Source organism: Cuculus canorus, chromosome 2 (genome assembly GCF_017976375.1).
Source record: "Cuculus canorus isolate bCucCan1 chromosome 2, bCucCan1.pri, whole genome shotgun sequence".
Classification (NCBI taxonomy): domain Eukaryota; kingdom Metazoa; phylum Chordata; class Aves; order Cuculiformes; family Cuculidae; genus Cuculus; species Cuculus canorus.
Genome location: NC_071402.1, coordinates 90,423,014 through 90,445,065, shown reverse-complemented (window position 1 = coordinate 90,445,065; position 22,052 = coordinate 90,423,014). Strand labels below are relative to the sequence as shown.

Genomic DNA, 22,052 nt, shown 5'->3' with positions numbered 1-22,052 from the left:
GGAGGAGTGGGACAAGAGTTATACAAAGAATGTGTCTATTGTTTTAAAGAAAAACTAGTTTCAGGCACAGATCTGAGACCTAGCCAAAATACATTTCCCTCCCCCACCCATATTCTCTCGAAGGGATTCCCAGTCTGCAGCATGAGTATCTAATCACTGCTGGCCTTGACAGGACCGGTCCACCTTGACTTCCTAGCCTGCTGGGGTAGAATGGCCAGCTATGGTGTTACTGTGGGAGAATGGATGGTACGGGGTAGAGACCAAAAAAAGAGGGAAAGGGTATTGCATACCACTCTAAGGCAGAGAGCAGAGCAGAGTGATGAGCATCCCAGGCAGTGGCAGACAGAGACAGAGCAATGGCATGGGCAGAGAAAACCCTTTCAACATGAAGTAGAAGGAGAGGGACAAAGAGGAACCAGGGGAAAGAAAGACTCTTCACTTCTTAAATGTAGTGAATTATTCTCCTATCCTAGCTGCTGAGTTGAGCAATTTCAAAAGGTACTGCAAGATAAAACTGATATTGAGCTCTTCAGAGGACACAATAATTAAAATCTAATGAATGTAATTACAAAAGCTTTCACTCTCTCTTTGACGTACTCACAGCCATTGCAATGTTCCTCAAACTGCAATGTGTTCACAATTACATACTATGAAAAAACAGCTTTGCACTGAAGTAGCCTCAACCACTGGTCTACAAGGCCAGTGAATCACTAGGATTCCTCTGAAACCAGAAGCACTCACAAGCCTATTGCTATTCTCCTGTGCATCCTGTGGCAGCTGACTGCTTTAGCCATTTTTCACAAGCTCGCTGCATGTCAATAAATCACTGTGCTAATTCCTGTGATGCCTCCCATGAAGAGCTTCGGGAATTGTGGCAAAGATTTCAAGGCTGCATCTGAGAACTGGTGGTGAATGGCTGACTCCAGGTTGACATGATGAAGAAAGGTTAAGCTCTTCAGCAGAGCAGCCTCTTAGAAAGATTCATTGTGACTCCAGCTATCCCCTTCCTACACATGGAGGCTATCCTCTGCATCTGCTTGAATACATAAGGGAGTTGACATTTGTCTTCTGTGTGGCTCATGTACTTAAGTTCTCCTCTCTTCTCATTACCCGTGAAGGGTGATTACATTTCCTATGGAATATCACTGGTGATACATCACACTTCAGTGCTGTTTTCCCCCTCTCGCCTCTAATGGGAACCTGTGGTTACTTCATCTTTTTCCTTTCTTGAATAGCAATCCTCCCATAAGCGTGTCTGTTAGCCACCAGCCTCCTACCAAAGAAGAATAATGGGACTCCCACCGAAGCTCATTAATAGTAAATTATTTTCAGTTAGTGAAGACGATATTCTTGGTGAAGTCTCTGAAGAGTCAGGGACGGTACAGCAGAACACTGTCTGCCCCACAATTGATTTGAATTCAGTGGTTTGGATGAAATCTCAGACTTCAATAGCAAGCCATTAAGAACAGCTATTTGTATGGTGCCTGTCTGAACACCAAGGACAGGAAGGTAGAGTCTGTCTTTCCTGATCAGTTGATTATTCTTTTTTTTTTTTCCCACCAGATGGCCTTCAAATAAACACTGGATTCACAGGTCTGAACTGGCAGTCACAAGCAGTGTAAAAAGCTGTAAGCCACAGAACTCACACTTCACTGCATAAAGCAAGGATTTGGTTGGGTTTTTTTTTTTTCCTTTTTCTTTTTTTTTTGTAAAACAAAGTCAAGGCTTTTATCAGTATTTCTGAAGCCCATCTTTCTTGCAGATGAAGCAAGAACTACCCAGCATAAGCAGATGCTGAACAGTTCAAGGGCATGTTGTTTCTATAGGATAGACTTCTCTGTCCCTCCTCTCACTCCTCTCATAGTTCTTCATGACACTTAGATTTGGGCAGGGAACTGCTATTTGGGGGACTTTCAAAGGAAACTGAGGGAATTAAGTGCCTGAATCCACACTGGAATTCAAAATCCCTAGTCCCAGCATTTAAAAAACCTTTTAAGAGGATGCTTAACAACAATATACAGACAGATTCCAAGTCTACACATGTATACTTAATAAATAAGCACTGAAAACATCTACTTCCAAATAAAACAATACTTTCTGGCTCGTGCTATAAAAATGCATGCTCATTTTTGCTATCTCTGACTTCATTCAGTAGGTACTATAAAGAAGCTGGAACAGAACTGTTTGAAATTCAGAATTCCTCAAATCTCTGAAAAACATTTTTTAAACAAAAATGTGTGTATATTTACTTAATTAATTCACTTTACTAATTTCAATATGGAATGTTTTTGTGGGAGGGGAAAAGAAGGCATTAAAAGCTTTCCAGTTCAATTTCCTTAACAATAAAAACTAGCAGATGGCTGCCCTGTGCTCTGAGAATGCCCCTGCTATTGAGCAGGATATCTGGGAAAAATAAACTCTGACAGTCTCAGGCCTGGTGGGAGACAGCAGGGCATCAAGATTTCTAGAAAGCGGGAAGTGTAAGACACCCTGGAGCCATGTAGCAATCAGCATGGCAGGGTTACCTTGTAGTTACAGACACAGAGCCTAATTCCAGGCTCCTTTAAACCTCTAGGCAGCCAGGATGAAAACCTCACCATCTCAGCCCTTAGGTGGTAGATTATCCGGGCTCTGGTGTGACATGAGCAGAATCCATATGTCTTCACAAAGCACCTCTCTCTGGGCAGCGCAGGCTCTAAATTAATTTGGCCAGGAAGACCCTGACCACATCTAAGCAGGAGCTCCTGTGAGAACAGAGCTGCTATTTCTACACAGCTGCTGTAGAAAGGAGAAAAGGCAGGGAAGAGGAAGGAACTGAAGAGTAGTTGGGGCCACTCTGACTGTGAATCGAGCAAACACCACTGGCCGTTGGGGTTGTCTGAGGCATATGGGAACGCCTGACATGCACACACCAGGAATGAAATGCACTCAAAAGCATGCAAACTCCATTACAGATACGTTTTCTAAGTTGAAACCCATAAGGCAAAAGAAATGACAGAAAACATTGTCATTCATGAGAAAAAACAGGTGGCATTGCTCCTGGCTGGGACAAGAGAGTGAAAAGAGAAGAGGGACTGGGGGTACTACTGTAGTGCTGTAACTAGCCACGATATAGTCATGCTCTACTGCAACAGCTGAATAAGTCAAGCAGTATTCACTGAGAGAGCCTCCAATAAATCTATTGCAAAAATATGCGTCTTATACTCGTTTGACCAAATAAGAGAAAAAAAGAAATAAAATCCAGAGCTGGAGAACACTGTTCATTAATAGAAACCCAATTCTCTGCTAGCTACTGTCAAAAGCAGCCTCTGGGTTGTTTTTTCTGCAGAGAGGCTGCTGTTGGGACTTTGCCAGTTCAGCAGTTAAAGGTAATCTCAAAGAATCCCTCAGCAAATTGTAAAGTGCTCAGGCTGAAGAACAACAAGGTGTTCAGGGACTGAACTGATTGTTTTAATTTGCATAATACTAGCAGCAAGCAGAGCTTCAGCATTACTCTGCCTAATTCACCTGTTCCAGAAGCAAGATAAAACCAAGTCAGCTTCAAAAAATAATCAAACCTAAAAGTATTTGATTTGATCTCCATCTATAGAAGGAAAGGTGCAACAAATCTGGCAATAAAAAGGAAAATTATGTTGTTATGTTGCTTTGACTATACACTAACACATTATTCGTGTGCTTTGACATAGCACAGCAGTCAATAGGATCTGATTCTTCACTGTAAGTTCTATTCCTTTTACTGTTTGGAAAAGAATAAACACAAGTCACCTGAGTACTCCTAAAGTTTCTAAAGATGGTGTCACAGCGCACCCACCTTTCTCCATCACAGCAGTGACTCCTCCTCCTTTGCTTAATAGACCGCTACAAATGTGCAGATCTCACTTAGCAGTGTGCAAGTAATTCACTCAAACATAAGAAAAAATCCTTTCTTATCTATTCCCTTCCCACTTACATTTTTAACAGCATGGCGGTCAAAACACAGCAAATCAATTTTTTCCCCCTTACTGTCCCCACACTGCCTTTTCAGAGTATTTTTAGTTGCTCTGATAAAAAATTTACCTCTTAAGTACCACTGAGGACACAGTGCATTTCTTGATTACAGTTTTGTATACTTTTTCAGACTACCTATGTATCTTCCTTACAAAGGAAGATGTGGAGTCATATCCCCCCCTCCCCCCCCCCTTCTCTTTCTAATAAAAGAGAATTTTAGTATGAAATTTAAAAAAAAATCAGATCCCAGCCCAGCAGGAAAACAAGTTTTCCGCAAAGTGCAGAAAATACTTTTTCAGACTGAGGATGTGACCCCTGATAGGATGATGCAAGGTACCTAGAAGAAGAGATACGGAATGCCAAGCTCCAAAAATACATTTTCAGGATTCACCGAAACCAAAGACAAGCAGCCTTGGCATTTGAGGTTTCTCTTTGTGGTGCAGCATTGTAAGGGACAAGTACTCACCCCCAAACCTCTCTCTCTATACATCTTCTTCATCGGTGACAGCTCAGATCAAAAATATATTCTGCCACTTCTACCACATATTCCACCACATGTGATTAGCCAGTATTTCCCCTATTTCTTTGGACAGGTATGCTTTCGTTACCATCCCTGCAATTCCATTTGTATGCAGTCACGATTCCTACTTGAATGTCTCAGAAATGCAAGACACTACCATTACTGGGATTATCTGCATGGCAGCAGTTTTGGTTTCCTTACTCATAATGGGCAGAGACCTTTCTACTTCTTGACAGCCATTCAACCACCCTTTCTTTTTCTCATGCAATCTGTTTTCTTCCTGAAACTGGAGACATCTTGAACACTAAAAAGGGGATTAGTTTCTAATATAACTTCTAGAGGTTGATTAGACTGGTTAGACAAGTTGAGTAGAAGACCTGAACGTAAAACTATAGAGTGTCAAAAACCATTGCAAAGATTAAGGAAAAAAACTCTTTCTTTTCTCCCTTCACTATCAATATAGTCCAAAACATTATCTTTGTTTTCGCAAATGTTTGTTCACTAGAAAGTTCCAAAGGGAAAAATGTCAGCCACAAATCCTTACTCATCATGTATTTGTACTGCAATTCTTAAAGGTCCTTAAAGATCTCCAAGGATTTTAAAGGAATAATTCAGTCAGGTAGCAAAACAGTGCCATTGCCTTGCTATGGCTGGTTGTACAGCTCATGCAGCTTACAGCAACGGACAACTTAAGGCAAGTCAGGTAAACTGATTTTACAAACCATGCACACACAAATATTCTCCACTAATCACACATAGGAAAATCTAAACATTTGTGGCTAATGTGTCAAGCAAAGAAGAGCTTAAATCTGCAAGATAAACTGTGGAAAATATTTTGCTCACTGCAAAAAGATGCTTGTTCTGTATTCTGCTTGCCTTACATATTGTTCACTTCTGTTCTTGCCATAACCACCATAGTTGCACTCAGTTTCTTTGCTATTTCAGCAAAGCCACAACCTTTTCTTTATATCTTTTGATTTGTTCTTTATATGTGTGAATAATGAATGTGTTACTGCCACGCTTTGCGTTATTCATGTTGGATGAAGTTACACCCTCTCCGTGTTATCAGGATAAGCCTGATGCAACATTTAGCTCTGAAGAATATCCTAAAAATCAGGTGACAGTGGGCCCTACTGTCCCATCCATATTAGGTTGTACAGGTCTGTGATGGCCTTTTATGTTATGGGCAATGAGAATGCATCAACAGCTGGCAGGATTATCCTCTGATATTATCAGTCTATTATCATGTACTATTATCATGTACTACTCGCTTCCTCCCCTAGATGCATGTTCTGAATGCAAGGAGCCATATCTCGCACAGGTGATGCTCACCTATCGTTCAAGGATGCCCTCTTCCCAGATTTCCCACTTTGACCACGGATCTAAACTCCCTGAGCAGCCGACAGTGTCTCAAACACTGTTTGGCAGCTGAAATCCACAGGCCATCTCCTCTCATGGGATACCTGGTGCTGACACATACCTGTAATGCGGAGAGGCATGTGGGAATTGCAGACACCTGAAAAATCCATGTTCTCCTTTTAGTTCAATACTGTTAATTCAAAAGGAGCGTTTGGGGCAAGTGGACCTGTTTGGAATTCCTGGGACTAAACAAAAGGGAGGAAACTCTTGTAGATCACAGGACTCTTGCTGAGCATTCCTACAGTTATCCTGGTTTCCAGAATCACTTTATGCAAAAGGTGCCTACCTTGACTTAGTTGCTAAAACCCAGTTCTCTGTGAGGTCTACCTGTTGGACTGGAGAACAGGAATTTAGAGGAGTGACAACATTCAAGAGGGGTAAATACAGAAATGTCTACATGTTCTAACTACTGCTAGTACATTACTTTCTAATAGAGTGCTTATTTTTTTACCTCAAAGTAACATGTGACTGCGGTATGAAATAATTTTCTGCTTGAAACATTTTACAATTGATCTAGCTCCACTAGGCTGGCATCCATTACAATTATTATACTTTCAGCTATAAGGAAAAAAAATGACTAAACTGAACCAAACAGTTTATTCTCTGTAAAGCCTTCTTCACATATCACACAATATTCAGTTTACCTCAATGCTGTGTCTTGTTTAGTTAAATTTAACTAGGATGCATTTAGGTTGGAATGGTTCTTAATTAATCCTAGCACAGTAACTTGGCATTCTCCTAAATTTGTGCATTTCAGCAATGAGACTCCTTCCTGCTGTATCTTTTAATTGCCTGTGCTTTCCTGGAAGATATCTTAACATTATCACCTTACAAAGCGGATAATCAAGATTTACTTTTTTTTTTTTCCCAGACATCTCTTCCTTGTTTAAACAATTACTTGCTTCATGCTTCCCCTCCACCCCCTTTCCATTTCCCTTTAGAGAAATACATTTTTACTGTTAACACACGCTGTAATTGTGATGTACTGTAGCATGGTTATCAGTCTGAAGCCCAGTGGAACCCTGAAAGGTTTCTCAAGTACAGAAAAGTCTGTAAGGTATCAGTATTACAAAGACAGCCTCTGTAAAGGATCTTAATTAAAAGATCTCTTCAGTGTTCTAAATTAATTTTATTTGTATAGCACTTTCTATTTTCCAGTCTTTATAGTCCTATAACTAAGAAAGGTAGTTTAGGAAGGAAAAATATGACTGCCAAATGTCCTAATTCCTCATGAAAATAGTATTTTTAAAGGATTAAATAAGTCTGAATTTTAAACTCCAGAAGTGATTAATTACAAACATGAACTTATTAAGCTGTTTGTAAGTAACTAACATTCAAGGCAGCACTGCAGGCTTCCCTATTCCATACACTTTTCTTCCATGCTCCACATCAGAATCACTACAAATTCAAGATAATGATTACAAGGACCTAGATCTGTAACACAGAGATCCATAGCAACACTGAGGATCTCTTATGATAATTTCTGTGCCCAGAGGCTTTTCTGCAACACTGAATTAAAGAAGCCACTGTATTGTTCCTGTAACAAGACAGTTATCTTGGAATTAAGACTAAGCAGAATTCTCTTCTTTTCAAAGAGTCAGTCTTCCAAAGGCTTTGGAGAACAGACAAAACTACTTAGATGGTCTGTGTTATTGGTCTGCAATTTACATATCTGCACATACCCTGTTGTAAGAAGTGAGGGCAAATTAACCATTCAGTCAAAGGCAGTCTTTATCTATAATCCTTTTTTTTTAATGAGATAGATAATCTCCTTGGAATTATTGGGGGTTTTTTAGTGGGATATTTTAGAAGATTTCTTTTATTTTTGTTGCAGTTGAATAAACTAAGAGGACTACGACATCACTTACCAACAATGCATTAGTGTCACCACTCAAATTCTTCAGCTATGAAAGCAAGAAATGTTTCCTCCCTGTAGTGTCAAAACATATTTGGATGTCTGCTGAATGAGGGTTTAATGGCTTTAGAGGACAATACTAGCAAGTTCTAAATCTGTGTGACAATTCTTAGCAAGCAGTCATCCTTCTCATCTATTTGCAGAAGTTGCAGAGGGAATCAGAGGTGTATTCCTTGTGGAGGAAGAAAAGACCTTGTACTGAACAACTGTCATTCCTGGTATATATTCAGGATGTGTCAAAGTATATCAAAGCAGAAAACACATATTACTAGAAATCCAGAGCAGTGAATCCTATCCCTATTTCACCACTCTGCTAGAATGGAAGATATTGGTTTCAGTAAAGAAGAGAAGCACTACCCATGAGCTAAGCCATGACTGATGCAACGCTGCTGGTGAAACCCTCTCCATGTACGTGAATTCTCCTGCAAGCTGCAAGAGTAATCACAGAATAACACTGCCTCTATTTGAGGGAGAAGGGAATGAGGTTTCTCCAGACCTTCGGCCTTGGCAGAGTTGCTTACACAGAATGCAGGATTTTCCCCAAAGAGAAGATATAATAACAGAGATGATTGCATATTTGGTATCACTGGGAATAATGTAGACAAAAAGGTGGCAATGAACACAGTGTTTCTATGTATACAGTACTGTAAGTATAACAGCGTTTAACATTCAACACGAGCAAATTGAAAGAACGAGTTCCAAAAATGGGGGCAACACCCCAATTTTTATTAAAAATGTTAATATTGATTCTACTGCATTCTAAGCACCATGATAAAAGACAATTAAATATTTTTTTAGCAGTATCCATGTAAGCAGCCTTCAAAGTCTATGCACCTCTGCTAACTGATACTATGGTGTAGTTGTTCATATCTACAATAAACTTGCCTTTCAATTTCTCTGTAAGATACAGTCTTGTTCTTTACAATGAATTGTACTCATTTTCTTATTTTAGCCTACATTCCTCTGCTGGACATTCTGATTTGAGTATAGGGTTAAGATAGTTTACCATGATTTGCATGTGAGGACCACTCCAGACTTAACAACTCAAAGCTTTCAGATTCCCACACAAATTCCATTGGCATTTCTGTTTCTTCACACAGCAGAAACAGTCTCATATAACAGCATGCAAAACGGTTAAAAAGGAAAAAAACAAATAAATATTAATCCACAGAACCACAATGAAAACTAGGCCACAGAATAATTTATCCATCTAGTCTGCAACTCAGAAAAAAAAAATAGGGCTAAATATCTGGATGTAGGAAGAAGAAAAAATTACAGGTGTTGGAGCATATGAACCATTTTCCCATTAACTTAAAAAACACTGCAGTGAGGTTTACTACCTGTCTTTCTACAGCACCTCTCCTCTGAATGAGGAGAGATTATTTTAAAACTCAATTTAAAATGTTGGGTATTCAGCAGTATATTTACTTCTAGGTTTGGAAAGAGAAGATTGAAAAGCAGTGCATCTATAATAGCTGATACTTCTCAATTTTTGAGACAAATGATCAGTTGCACAAGTAACCCGTGCATCCAACAGTTGTGTCAGTGCTAGTCTATCAATAAGAAGGTATTCTGAAGCCTGAAAGATTGTTCAACAACATAAATATTTATCGGAAAAAAAACCCAAATCTATTTTCTTACTCCCTGTTGAATACCAACAACAGTATTCTGCAAGAAATAATTATCTCTGATATTTATGGTAAAAGTCTACTAGTGAATCAGGACTAGAAAAAGAAAGGAGAAGAACAAGGAGACAAACACCAGTCACTCAGCAAAGAGCAGGACTGGGATATCAGAGGTTATGGATATGAGTGTCACACATTGGCAGATGTATTGAGGAAGGCATTTGTTCACTGCTGCTGTGGTTAACTGGGCACAACACATTGCGGTTGCAGTTTGAATACAAAAAGCTCAGTACTAGTACAAAATTATATATAACATAATGTTTTTAAGTAAAAATATATGTTCCTGAAAGCGTTGTAAAAATGTTTTGGAGCTAAAAAATGAAATGTGTAAGAATCAAGAATGTCTTGGTATACAGAACTAAAATATTTATATTCTGACCACAGGAAAAACGTGTTAAAAAGTTTTACTTACTTTGGATGGGTAAATTCATCAACTAGGACAACCTTCTCTATCAGGTCTCCACCAATGTTTCGAGCCAAATCATAGAAATCATTCTTCGAGTATGTCTCAAAAGGCAGCCAAAAGGATATGTCATTGATCAAAGGTGGATATCTGCTGAGTGGCTGAAAGAAATTTAAAAAATATATCTTAATCAGTGGCTGGACTTGGTAGGTGTAGTTACAACTGTTTTGAACTTGTATAACACACACAGCACACATTTATAGCAGCTTTCTGAAATGTTTTTTGGAAGTGCAAACTGACCTCGTAAACAGCTGAGATGCAAGATTTTATACTAGAAAATGCCTGTTTAAGGTCCCTTCATAATCACTTTGATTCATTCATTCGTAAGAAAAAAATTCTTTTGTTTGCTAAAATCATCATGTATAAGCCTTAATACACTTTTGGATCGGAGCTGTTTAAAAGGAAGAGATCATTTTAATACGATTATTCACTGCATAGAATTGCACTTTGTAAGAACATTTTCTTACAGGTTCAAAAATTCATATCACATTCATGTTTAAAACATATGGATTTTATATCATTCCTATATAAACGATATGTTTATTATTTGTACTGTCCAATTTCACGCTAAGAAAGTCTTGTCAATAGGCCTCATCTTATTAAAAGGCTACAATAAGAAATACACTTTGACTTAAAAAGAAGGAGCAGTTCATTCCCCAGTGGATTTTACAGACATTCAAACATCTACAACAACAAAAAATTGATTGCTGTTAGCACAGTTATTAATTCCAAAAGCACCACAACAGACTCTTAAACGTAAAGGGGCATCTTTGCTGTAGACAGTTAAGTCCTCATCTTGTGGTCAGAACAGCGTAAGTTGTTATTTGCAAAAACAGGTAACAAAGAGGAAGAAAACAAGACAACTATTAGTTTTTCAGTTTTCATGAAACTTCTTTGGAGTCAATGCATTTCAGATCTTGCCTTTGTTGAGAGTTTTTCCCCCTTGGAGAAAATAAAATGGTAATACTCTTATTTCATGCCCTACATGTCATGCAGTATCCTATTTTGGCCTTGCACTAATGCACTGCAGTTGAAATAAGTACTTCTGCACAAGATTTTCGGGGTCTGCAGAAAAAAAATATCTTTTCTTATTTTGCTTATATGTATGTGACAGCTGATGTGTACATCTTGGTCTATGCAATACATTATCTCATTCAAAAACGTATTCCATGCCAGGGAATGTTTTATGATGAAATAGTGAAATCCTAAGTGAATACCTGCTAAAGCAATAAACCTGCTAAAAAGACAAATTTACAGCATGCTGATTTACACAGATCCTGTTCTGTACAATGTAAACCAGTCAATAAATATCTGATAAGGAATACAATGCAAGTTTTAAATTAATAAACCTCCAGTGACTAAAATTGTGAATCACCAATGATTATGCAACTTGTTAAAGAAATACACTTGCCAAATGCATTCATATCCTGTACACTAATTAAAAAAAAAAACAACAAACCACACAATAAAGCCATTACACAAGATGTTTTGAGCAAACACCAACGAATTCAATGTAAACATCTCATCTGCTACACGAATGACACAGCTCCAAATGCTGGAGATACTCCTCAGTCAACAACCTGATATATGTGTTAGTGTAAATAAAGTTACAGTCCTGCTGCAGACCCTTATATTCTCATCTGCCCTCCATCTACCACTATATTTACCACTGCTGTATTTCAGCAACCTACTGAATACACTTCTAAGCTTGCAGGGACTAATCCAAAACTCACCGAACTCCCAACTTCAGTATATTTAATTATCAATTAGAAGATGTGGCTCACGAGCCTAAGCATGACCATGCCATTTTGGCAGGTGCCTTCTTTCATTTCCAAAAGTATAAGGACACTAAAGAAAAATAATTTCACATTCAAGTAACTCAGTAATACCCTGAACCCCCAAAGTAGCAGAATAGCCACAATTCATAGTTAGTGCTGAGGCCAACAGGATGAGGTTTAACAAGGCCAAGTGCAGAGTCCTGCACTTCGGACACAACTCCGTGCAGCGTTACGGATTTGGGGAGGAGTGGCTGGAAAGCTGCCTGGAAGCTGAGGGAGCTGGGGTTTTTTAGTCTAGAGAAGAGAAGGCTGAGGGGAGACCTTATCACTGCCTACAACTACCCCAAAGGAGGTTGTAGGGGGGTGGGTGTTGGTCTTTTCGCCCAAGTGACAGGTGATAGGATGAGAGGGAATGGTCTCAAGCTGCGCCACGGCATGTTCAGATTGGACATTAGGAAAAACTTCTTCACCAAGAAGGTTATCAAGCACTGGAACAGGGAGGTCGTTGAGTCCCCATCCCTGGAGGTATTTAAAAGATGGATAGACAAAGTGCTTGTGGATATGACTTAGTAGTGGACAGGTACAGTTGAACTGATGATCTCAAAGGTCTTTTCCAACCAAGCGACTATATGAGTGTGCAAATATCTACTATCAAGTTCAAAAGCAGCAGGATTATGTAAGGGACATGAAAGAAGCACACTTTCTCACACTTAAAATGAGGTGTACATAAGGACCCATTGTGATCAAACATACTTGGAACAATCCTACATCATCAGTGTCATCAAATTCCATGTAAGCAAAGTTACTTAAAGATGTAATACACTGTAGGGTCTGGCCCTCCTGGATTATCAATTCTATAAGAAAATTGCTTCGAGTCAATCCATGGTGTTGCCAGCTTACATACAGAACTGCTGTAATTTTATGTTTCCATGCATATCTGTGTGCTTTTGTGTGTTACATAGACTGGAAGGACAAGTGCTTAAAACAGCAAACATAACTTTTTTATTATTAACTTTTTCTCAGAGCCTTATAATGCAGAAAAATCTTTTATGGTAAAAGACAAGGCAATAATCCTGTATTACACTGTCCCTTCACCACCTGGCTGCAGTCGATATTATTACAGTAAGTATTATATCAACATTAAAGTTAGTATAAGGATAAAATTCTTAGTCCTCAAACATATTGATCTGTTTGTTGTAGAGCCACATAATTGTTTATAACCTACATATAAAATGTCAGGAGGATAGGATAAGAATCTCAACTGGCAGGTCAAGATGACATTAAAAGTTTTTACTCAGACATCCCGGCAAATATATACTGTGGTCCAACAGATCCTGTTACCATCATTATCCTTCTTTCTATACACTCCTGTCCTTCAACAACAGAGCAGTCTAAAACCCACTGACTTTCATCCCTTTCCAGGTTCAAGACAAATGGTAGCCCCAAAGACTACTTCCTTATGAATTTACTGACATTTCAGGAGTCCCTCTTCAGAGCAATGTGTTCTTCCCACTACATTTTCCACTCTGCAGTCACCTCAATGAACCACATGCAGCTATATCCTCTCCATGACTTAGGTGTTCTCCAGAACAATGCCTGGAGAAGCTAACTCCATGTGTGTTGGCTGACTTCTACTGTGCTGTCCAAGACTGGAAGCTCCAGTGTCCCTCCTCCCACCGCTTGACCACCTACTCTTAGCGTTTTGGGAAACTGAAGAAAGTTTTAGGAAGAGGTAGAATTGATTCCACCTGCAGAGCGTTGCTGTGAGGCAATGGCCAGGCCTGGCAGACAGCACTGCTGATGTACAGACAACTCTGCAAAATTTCTTTGGTCCCATCATAGCTTTGTCACCACAGCGCTACTTTAAATGTTCCATTTACTTCCATTTCAAACACTGCAGTACACTACCTTTGACATTTTTCAACAGCCCTGGAAAACAAGAGTGCTTTCCCAGTAATTACACTATCTATAGGACTCCACTTAGCCCATGTTGTAGGGAATATTGCATATAATGACGCTGCATTTTTCAACATTTAGGAGTATTGAATTACTTTCATTTTTTTTTAAACTAAAATAAGCTTATGATGATCTACCCTTGATAATACATGTTTACTAGTCATTAGCCATACTTCCTTCTCTGGTTAATAAATAAGCCAAGTACTTACTAAAATTGCAGACTTTTTCCTCTCAGGATGTTAATTTTAGTATAGAACTGAGTAGCTGGACACCAGTTCTGGACCCTGCTCTGCCAGCATGCCTCACCCATGCTTACATATACTTGAGGAGTGCCTCACTGAAAACTCAGGACTGTGACTCTTCTATGTGGTTTGTGATAGTTTAGGGCATTCTCAATCCCCAGTCTTCTGCTCTACCTTTCTGTCCAAGATTACCACCCCTGCAGCAGCTGATAAAACAAACACATGGCTGTTCCTCCACCGCTGCAGTTCACATTACTTTATAGCCAGCTGAAAATTGCCTCTCTTGGAGGTTTATGCTAATATAAGCTGGATGAAGTATTGCAGCAGCTTGAGGCATTGCAATACAGCTGTCTTAAAGAGCAACAGGATCCACCAAAATTCATCTGTCAGCATAAAATAGAAAATATTTGGGCTCTGTGTACGTTGCCACACCAGGCCACTGCCATGGACATCATGGCCGTAGGAATCAAGTGGTCACCATGAAAGTAGGCTCCGTTTATCCACACTTGGCAAAGGATCATCATCTGATCTGGATCCATATACCTCACAGCTGTACAGGAGAGAAAAGACAATACATAGCAGAAGCTCCCACCTCTGCGGGAAAAACAGCTGGGGATAATGCACAGCCCATGGCAGTGAATAAGCTGGCAGAGGGCCACAGAGTGTCTTTAGCCCAGAGTTCTGGAAATGAGGATGAATCTCAGCACTTTCCACAAATATTTGGCATTAGGTAAAAAAAGCACCCAACGCTTTCCCAGATGCAGTATCCATGACTGCAACACATCAAAGGGCCAGGAGAAGTTTTGAGCTGTGGTTGCTCACTCAGTTCCCTCCCTGGTGCTAGCTGCAGATGAGGGGACACAATAAGCAAGTGACAAACACAGTAGAGGAAAAAGCTATACTTGTATTTTGACAGCAGCCACAAAAATGCAAGGTTAACAATGACATGTCCCAAAAACTGGGTTAGCAACTCCACAGCAGCCAAATTATTAAAAAGCCAGCCATGCTTTACTGCCATCACCAGTCTAAGTCAGAAAAATATGAGACTTAGCAGCTGTCAAGCTTTAGCAGTGCTGCACTACCCATGTTTTGGAGAAATATGTACATAAACTATACAGTTTTATTGCAACATCATATTCTCATCAAAATGAAAGCTACAGTCCAATAATAGCTAAATCTTAATATATTCTATGGTGAAATTACATTAATTCAATGTTATTACAGGAAATTTAAACACGTAACAGGCATGAAATTAAAATTTGCAAATTTACAACTGTAACTTAGACCCCTTGCACATAATGAAGTTTCCTGTATTAGTGTGTATGCTCCTAGATTTACACTTATGTATTTTTGACTAGCATAGACAAATTACGGTTGCTGCAGGAAACATAATTTTTAATTCCTTGGCTGTCATGGCTTAAAATTCGCTTTCACAATGTTCCATTATGATAAGTTTTCTACCCATCCCTTCATCAAAGCAATTTTTTTCATTGATATATATAGTATATTCTATATATTCATACACGTAGACACACACATACATATTTAGGTGTAAACACATACACGCTCATATCCAAAGGACAATATGGAGAAATTTCAATTGAGAACTTCTATAAAGTCTGATAAGTAGACATATAGATAAGTTCTGGGATCAAGCTCTTAAAACCAAAGCAAACGGTCCAGTTCAGGATAGATGTACTGCTTTGTCCTCCTGTGGGCAGAAGGGCATTGGTCTCCAGTGGTGCTCTGACCTGCTCAGGGAATCGTAGAGTGGTTTGGATAGGAAGGGAACATGAAGGTCATCTAGCCCAATCCCCCTGCAGTGAGCAGGGACATCTTCAACTAGATCAGGATGCTCAGAGCCCCATTCAACCTGACCTTGAATGTTTCCAGGGATGGTGAATGTACCAGCTCTCCATGCAACCTGTTCTAGTGTTTCACTACCCTCAGCAAAAAAAAATTATTCCTAATAGCTAATCTAAACTTCTCTCCTTTTAGTTTAAAATTATTATGCCTTGTCCTGTTGCTACAGGCCTGATAATTTTTTCCCCCCACCTTTCTCATAAGTCCTCTTTAAGTATAGAAAGTCTGCATGCAATAAGGTCTCCTCTGAGTCTTCTCCAAGCTGAACAACCGCAACTCTCTCAGCCTTTCTTCACAGGAGAAGTGTTCCAGAAGTGTTCCAGTCTGCTGACCATTTTAGTGGCTGTCCTCTGGACTCACTCCAATAGGTCCATATGTTTCCTGTGCTGAGGGCTCTAGAGCTGGATGCAGTACTCAAAAGTGTGAAAAGAACACACAAGTAGGGGGAGCAATCTGCTCCCTGTAACAGAGCTCTTCACCTCAGCAAGCTCGCATACAGGTATGAGGAACAACATGTGTCCATGGAAACATCACACGCTCCCTGGATTTCAGGCACTCTGCTTGTACAAGGACCACTTTGAGTGGGAGAGGATTTTTTCTCACAGGGGTGAAAATGCTCTGTCCTTAGCTTGAATATCATGTGAGCACCTTTGAGTGTCCTAAATGGCTTCAAACCATTAATTCATTCAATGTGGAAAGGGAAATACCCTTCACTACTTCTCAGAGAAGCAATGGGAAAAGGAGAGAAAGATCAAGAGAGGCATCAGGCTTCAAATGAACTAAAGGGGGAATTTTTTCCACACTGTGCATACCATAACTAAGTACTTGTTACATGGAACCGAAAGGGATTGAACAGATCCTCTAGTCACTATTAAACAGCAATCCAACTACATTTCTGGTTCAGTAGCTCTCTTATGACTTTAAGTAGGATCAGTAAATCAGAAAAGGATCACACTCTTTTCATACTTGCTCTGCTGTTCTGCTGTTGTCCAAGAATTTGCTCTTTGCCATTATGGGAGCCAGAATACTTGAGCTGGATGGTCAGGTATGGCATAACAGGTTACATATCTTCAAGAAAATTGCTACTTTCATGCCATTCTGGTAATGACATTATTACCAAACCAAATCTCCTTTGTTTTTCTACTTTAGTTTTCTCATCTTAAAGCAAGTATGAAGGACAGCGCAAAGACATTGAGCTACTGAAGAGAACTGTGTGTACACCACTTTAAATTCAACTTTTCTTAGGCATGGCAGCAGTATTATGCAATTAAATCTTCTAGGGGTTCTAGAGCTGAGGGAAGTGGAAGGATTGCCCAGACACAGCCAACCCTATTTTCCTCTTTTTGCTTCCTAGCTAGCCTGGTTCCTTTGCATTCCTAAAGGTTTTAATTTGTCACAGTTGACCAACATGTTTGGTTTCTAGCCTATGTTTAAGGCTTGGTTCTGGCCCTGCTCGTTTGAGACAAGAACCCAGGCAAAAGCTACAACAGCCACAAGAAGCATTTGTACATACATACATACATACATACAGCATACAGGTAGTGTAGCTGACTGGACTTGCCAATACACACCCGCAGGTCGAGTCAATCAAACAAAATCCCACTTCCCACTCTAACTACTGCAGTTCACAGCCCTTCATGGGGATGAAAAAGTGTGAGGATTGTCAGACTTCCCTCTAGAGATCAATACCTTGAAGAAAATCATACGTTTGGCAGAAAGACTGGCTTGTTTGTCAGCAGCAGCCTTCCCAATAAAAACAGCACTGGGTTACAAGCCGTTGCTGTTCCTCATCTTGGCAAAGCACTCTCTTTGCCTTTACCTCCCTCATCCCTGAGGAAATACAGTCATGGAATTATAGAAATATAGGAAGAACTTTGTGGAAAACATAAGAAAGAAAACAACATTATCAAGAAACGCAGTAAATTAAACTGTTTTCAAAGGTGAAACACACATTCTAGATCCAGGTTGAGCAGGGAGGTGCAATGGGGCACAAATTGTCTTCTTAGATAAGTCTCAGCCTTCAACATGGGATGAAATGGCTGCAGGCCCTTCACAGGAGCAGCAGCTTTGTACCTGACCAAATCTGTGGACCAGATTCTTCTCTACTACACAGTGCATATCACCAAGGAGTCTCTGTGTCATTCCCACCTAAGCTAAGCACTATGGAGTCTTGTTGAAGGTATAAGTTTCTCTCCAGCCATACTATAGGTTCCCTGAAGGAGAAAAACAAAAAGGAGTTTGACTGTGTCCATTCTGCCTAAGTGGTCATCTGGTAGCTCTTCATATCATCAGATTTAGTCACATTTTCTAATGCTAGTGAAGTACTTCTGAATAGAAAAAAATCCTGAAAACTCATTACAAATGCACACATACGTGCACATACACAAGAACAAATACAACCTTTCTACCATGCTGAAAGTTACACCTCATTATAGAGGAGCTTGCCTGACAAAAGAAAGTCAATACCTAATATGAAACTGAAAAATTAAGATGGGTAACAGCCAATGAAAAGATTAAACTTGTTAGAGAAGCTGCTCCAACTTTTCCAAGCACCACTAAGAACTCATGACAGGACTAGTGCTGTGGCAGAAAGAGTGAGTAGAAAGCTTGCCATTAAACATGTTCATCCAAAAGTAATGCTAGTTATTAAGCCTCTGTGGTCCCACCAGAAAGGGACATTATGTTCCTATGCACAACATCATTTTCAATTGCAAGCATTTTATTTTAAAGTCAAGCTCATTTAAACTTGACATGGACTGTACTCCAAGATTAAAGCTGCCATATACTTCTCTGAGTGCAAATATGTATTTTAATCTGACCTATGGTCAAAACCACATGGCTTTTAAGATGATTTCCAGACACAAAAGGACCATTTCTATTGCAATTGTAAAGATTATTTTCATATGATCAGTAAGGATTTGAAAAAGTGCAGGAGAGAGACAAAAAAATGAAAGGATTGACCTAATCCTAATAAAAGCAGGGCTGTTGCAGTGTACACAGCGGAGAGGTATCTCCAGGTACTCATGCACTTGAGCTTTTGGATATACCTCACCACTTGCTATCTGATTATAAAAAACACAAAAAGACAAATACAAATAATTCTTGAACACCAGTGACTCCCGCCTCTGTGTTTGACTAGTCAAAAATAATTTCTCGTTCCCATAGAACAAACAGGACTAATAGACAGAATCACCAAAAAGGATGTCTCTGCTACTCACTACCACACCTCAGCTTTTTACAACCCCCTTTTGAAAGCACTAGGGCAAAGAAGAGATTAGTCCGACATGTTCCTAGAGCAGTTCTAGGTCTACTCTGGAAAAACATGGATTCTCGTTATGCTTCTTTCCTGACTTCCAAGTTGATGGCCCGCTCAGCTGGCTGGTTTCACGGTGTTAATCTTATCCCATTTCAAACACATATATATATATCAGTGCAAAACAACTAGAAGTCAAGAAATTATGTTCCTGGTATCACTTCTCCTTTTGAGCAGTTGCTACCAGAAAACTGTTGTGACACAAAGGGGAACAGATGGAACAATCTATTTATTATTTTATGGTGTCATCTACAGAAAACGAGCAAGTTTGTGTGTTTGGGAAGAAATCCAGCAATTTGGATTCACCAAATGGTAAAGTGGATTCACACACCAAATCTAATAATCAACACTTCAGACTGTCTTTTGCACAGTCTGTCCATATTCTGTCTGGCCTTCCTACCCAAATTTCTCACCTCACAGGCAGAATCACTCTATCAGCCTTTTTGTAACATGGGTAAAAGGGGCAGGGAAGAAACAAACCTCAGAATAGGACCCCGTCAACAAATAAAGACTATACATACCAATCCTGCACTTTTCTACAAAACAGTTACTCTGCCTGAAAGGAACAGGCAGTAAACTGATGTAAATCAGCAGAAACACACTTCTCAGAAGACATGAATTTCTTCTTCAGCAGTTCTGAGCACCTGCAATTCCTGCAGAAGGCATTGGTTGCTGCAGGAATTCAGTGTTTGCCATGCTCAGAAGTCAAGTTTTTTCCTTTCTGATGGTTTGGTTTCTATGTTTTTTCTCCTTATGCTTAATAATAATGCTGAGATTAATAGCTCAGTGGTATAAAATACTGCACACATCAACAATTCATATGGAAGTTTTATATCTAAATAAAGAATGCAAGTATTTGGAAACAGACTGCAGCAATATGAAGATATATTTCTTCCAAATATGTAGCATAACAATGGAAATAAAGTGCACTCAACATTTTATTTCAGCTTAGACCAAGAATCTCATATAAAGCACTGTTGATTATATTTCCCTTTCTGCTCATTAAAACCACCATTGTGGAGAGTTATTGTTTAAATAGCAGAATCTACATAACCCCTGAATATGACTTACACTGAAATAAGCTGGCATCACAAATCTGACAGGCAGATGCAGCACCAGAAAATGTCCTTCTTCCCACCTAACAAGATGTATTTTTTTTTTTCTCCATCCTAAAATGTATATATATTTCCAAGACAATGGCAATGATACTTCTTATTTCTTGGCCAGGTACACTTCACATAATGCCCTGGACACTGCTATGCTACTGAGGAATGTCCCCATCTTTTTACACTTCTCAGACTTACGAACTAATTAGTATCATCTGGGAAACATTGCAGTAGATACTGCATCATGAAAATCTATGTTCCCTAGAAAAATTTAAAAGATGCCAGCTGCCACATACAGCAATTTACCCGAACAGATTACTGGTGGTTTTGAAATATTCTTCATGATTTCCAGTGCCACTAAAATAGCTGGGTTTCCTTCTCCACGTGGGGAATCTGCCCAAGCTGCAATTACTCTTACCAAAATCCAGCACTTCAGTTTCCAGAGTAGTAAACTTGACCTTTTTCCCCCTTAAGCACTAAATTCATACAACTCACAACCTCCAAGGTGCAAAACCAATACTAAAACACCAGGGTAGCAAGCTAAACCCAGTATCTATCCTTAAAGAACAGTAGGTAATCTAGAGAGAAACAGAAATGAAAGGCTCTACTTACTTGTCCAATAATCAGAAGAGGGAGAAAAGCCTTTATTTTTTCCTTTCAGGCAGACCCTAAGCACTCCTAAAGCTACACTATTGTTAAAGCGCAACAACACTTAGACGCAGAAAACTACAGAGAAGTCATAAGCTGAGAAAAAAACAAGCAAAAAAAGCACAAAAAGTACACTAAGTGTTTAACTATGCAATGACAAAATGTAAAGAACATTTAAATCCCTACAAGCAGAATCCTTGTGCAGAGCAGGTATTGCTTTAATGCCTTTCCTTATTTTACAAGATTCAGTAAACAGGTTCACTATTGCTGATTTAGGAGCACATTACATGTGGGAATTATGCAAACTGGATTTAACACACGTGCAGGACCAGGAGGATGCAAGTAATCCTCACAAGAGGCGATTTGTTCCCATTATTTTTAGAAAAATGCAAAACCAAATCCTCTGCAGCATATGCACCCCAAAGCACTACTTACTTGTCAAGTTTTGGTTTAGGCTGTCACTACTATACTCCATGTGTGTCTCACACTAGCAAAATGAAGGAAATTGAGGATGGGTATGATAAGAATAATATAGGTCTTCTCAACTGTGCCTTCTGTTGTTTGGCTATTCTCTGTAGCCTAATTCATATTCTGATCAGAGAATTGGTAGCTGAAAGGCTGTGGTTTTTTTATTAACACCATGTACTTCAAAAGGTGCTCCTGTTCGTGCATATGCACACATGCACACAGAATCTACATCTGAGCTGCAAGGGCTAATCATGATACAGCCGATCACTGTAGGGGTTTAGGCATGATTTTAGACTTATCAAAAGCTCTTTGCAAACTTTTTCTGTAAAATAATGTTAAATGTTAAAATAGCTATCAAATAAACTAATGTATGACAAAACCTAAACTGGTAAAAACAATTAGAGTGTATTTCCTACTGGCTTCAAGATCTCTTCCCCCTGCTTTATATTTCTGTGGTCGCATATGCATACCAATACATACCTGTATCTCTGAAGACATGCACTTGCATAGCGTAGGTACTTAGGCACAAGTTTATTCTTACACCAAATGCACGATGTACACTTACAAAGACGCACTTAACCCTGCTGTAGACATGCAGATATTCAGATTGCAATAATTACCTAGGACTGCCAGTCAGAAACTAGGGTCCCATTAGGTATACGGAGGACAAAATCACAAAATTATAGTCC

At 39.3% G+C, this 22,052-nt stretch overlaps 1 protein-coding gene across 2 annotated transcripts in view; it reads right to left on the bottom strand.

The window, feature by feature from the left end:
- The window catches only part of FARS2 (phenylalanyl-tRNA synthetase 2, mitochondrial), a 248,212-nt gene that overhangs the window by 73,536 nt on the left and 152,624 nt on the right, over window positions 1-22,052 (bottom strand). For both annotated transcript variants that reach the window (XM_054059316.1, XM_009564121.2), the window contains exon 7: window positions 9,939-10,090. In XM_054059316.1, the coding sequence (XP_053915291.1) occupies window positions 9,939-10,090 (152 nt within the window). The remainder of the gene's footprint in view (window positions 1-9,938; window positions 10,091-22,052) is intronic.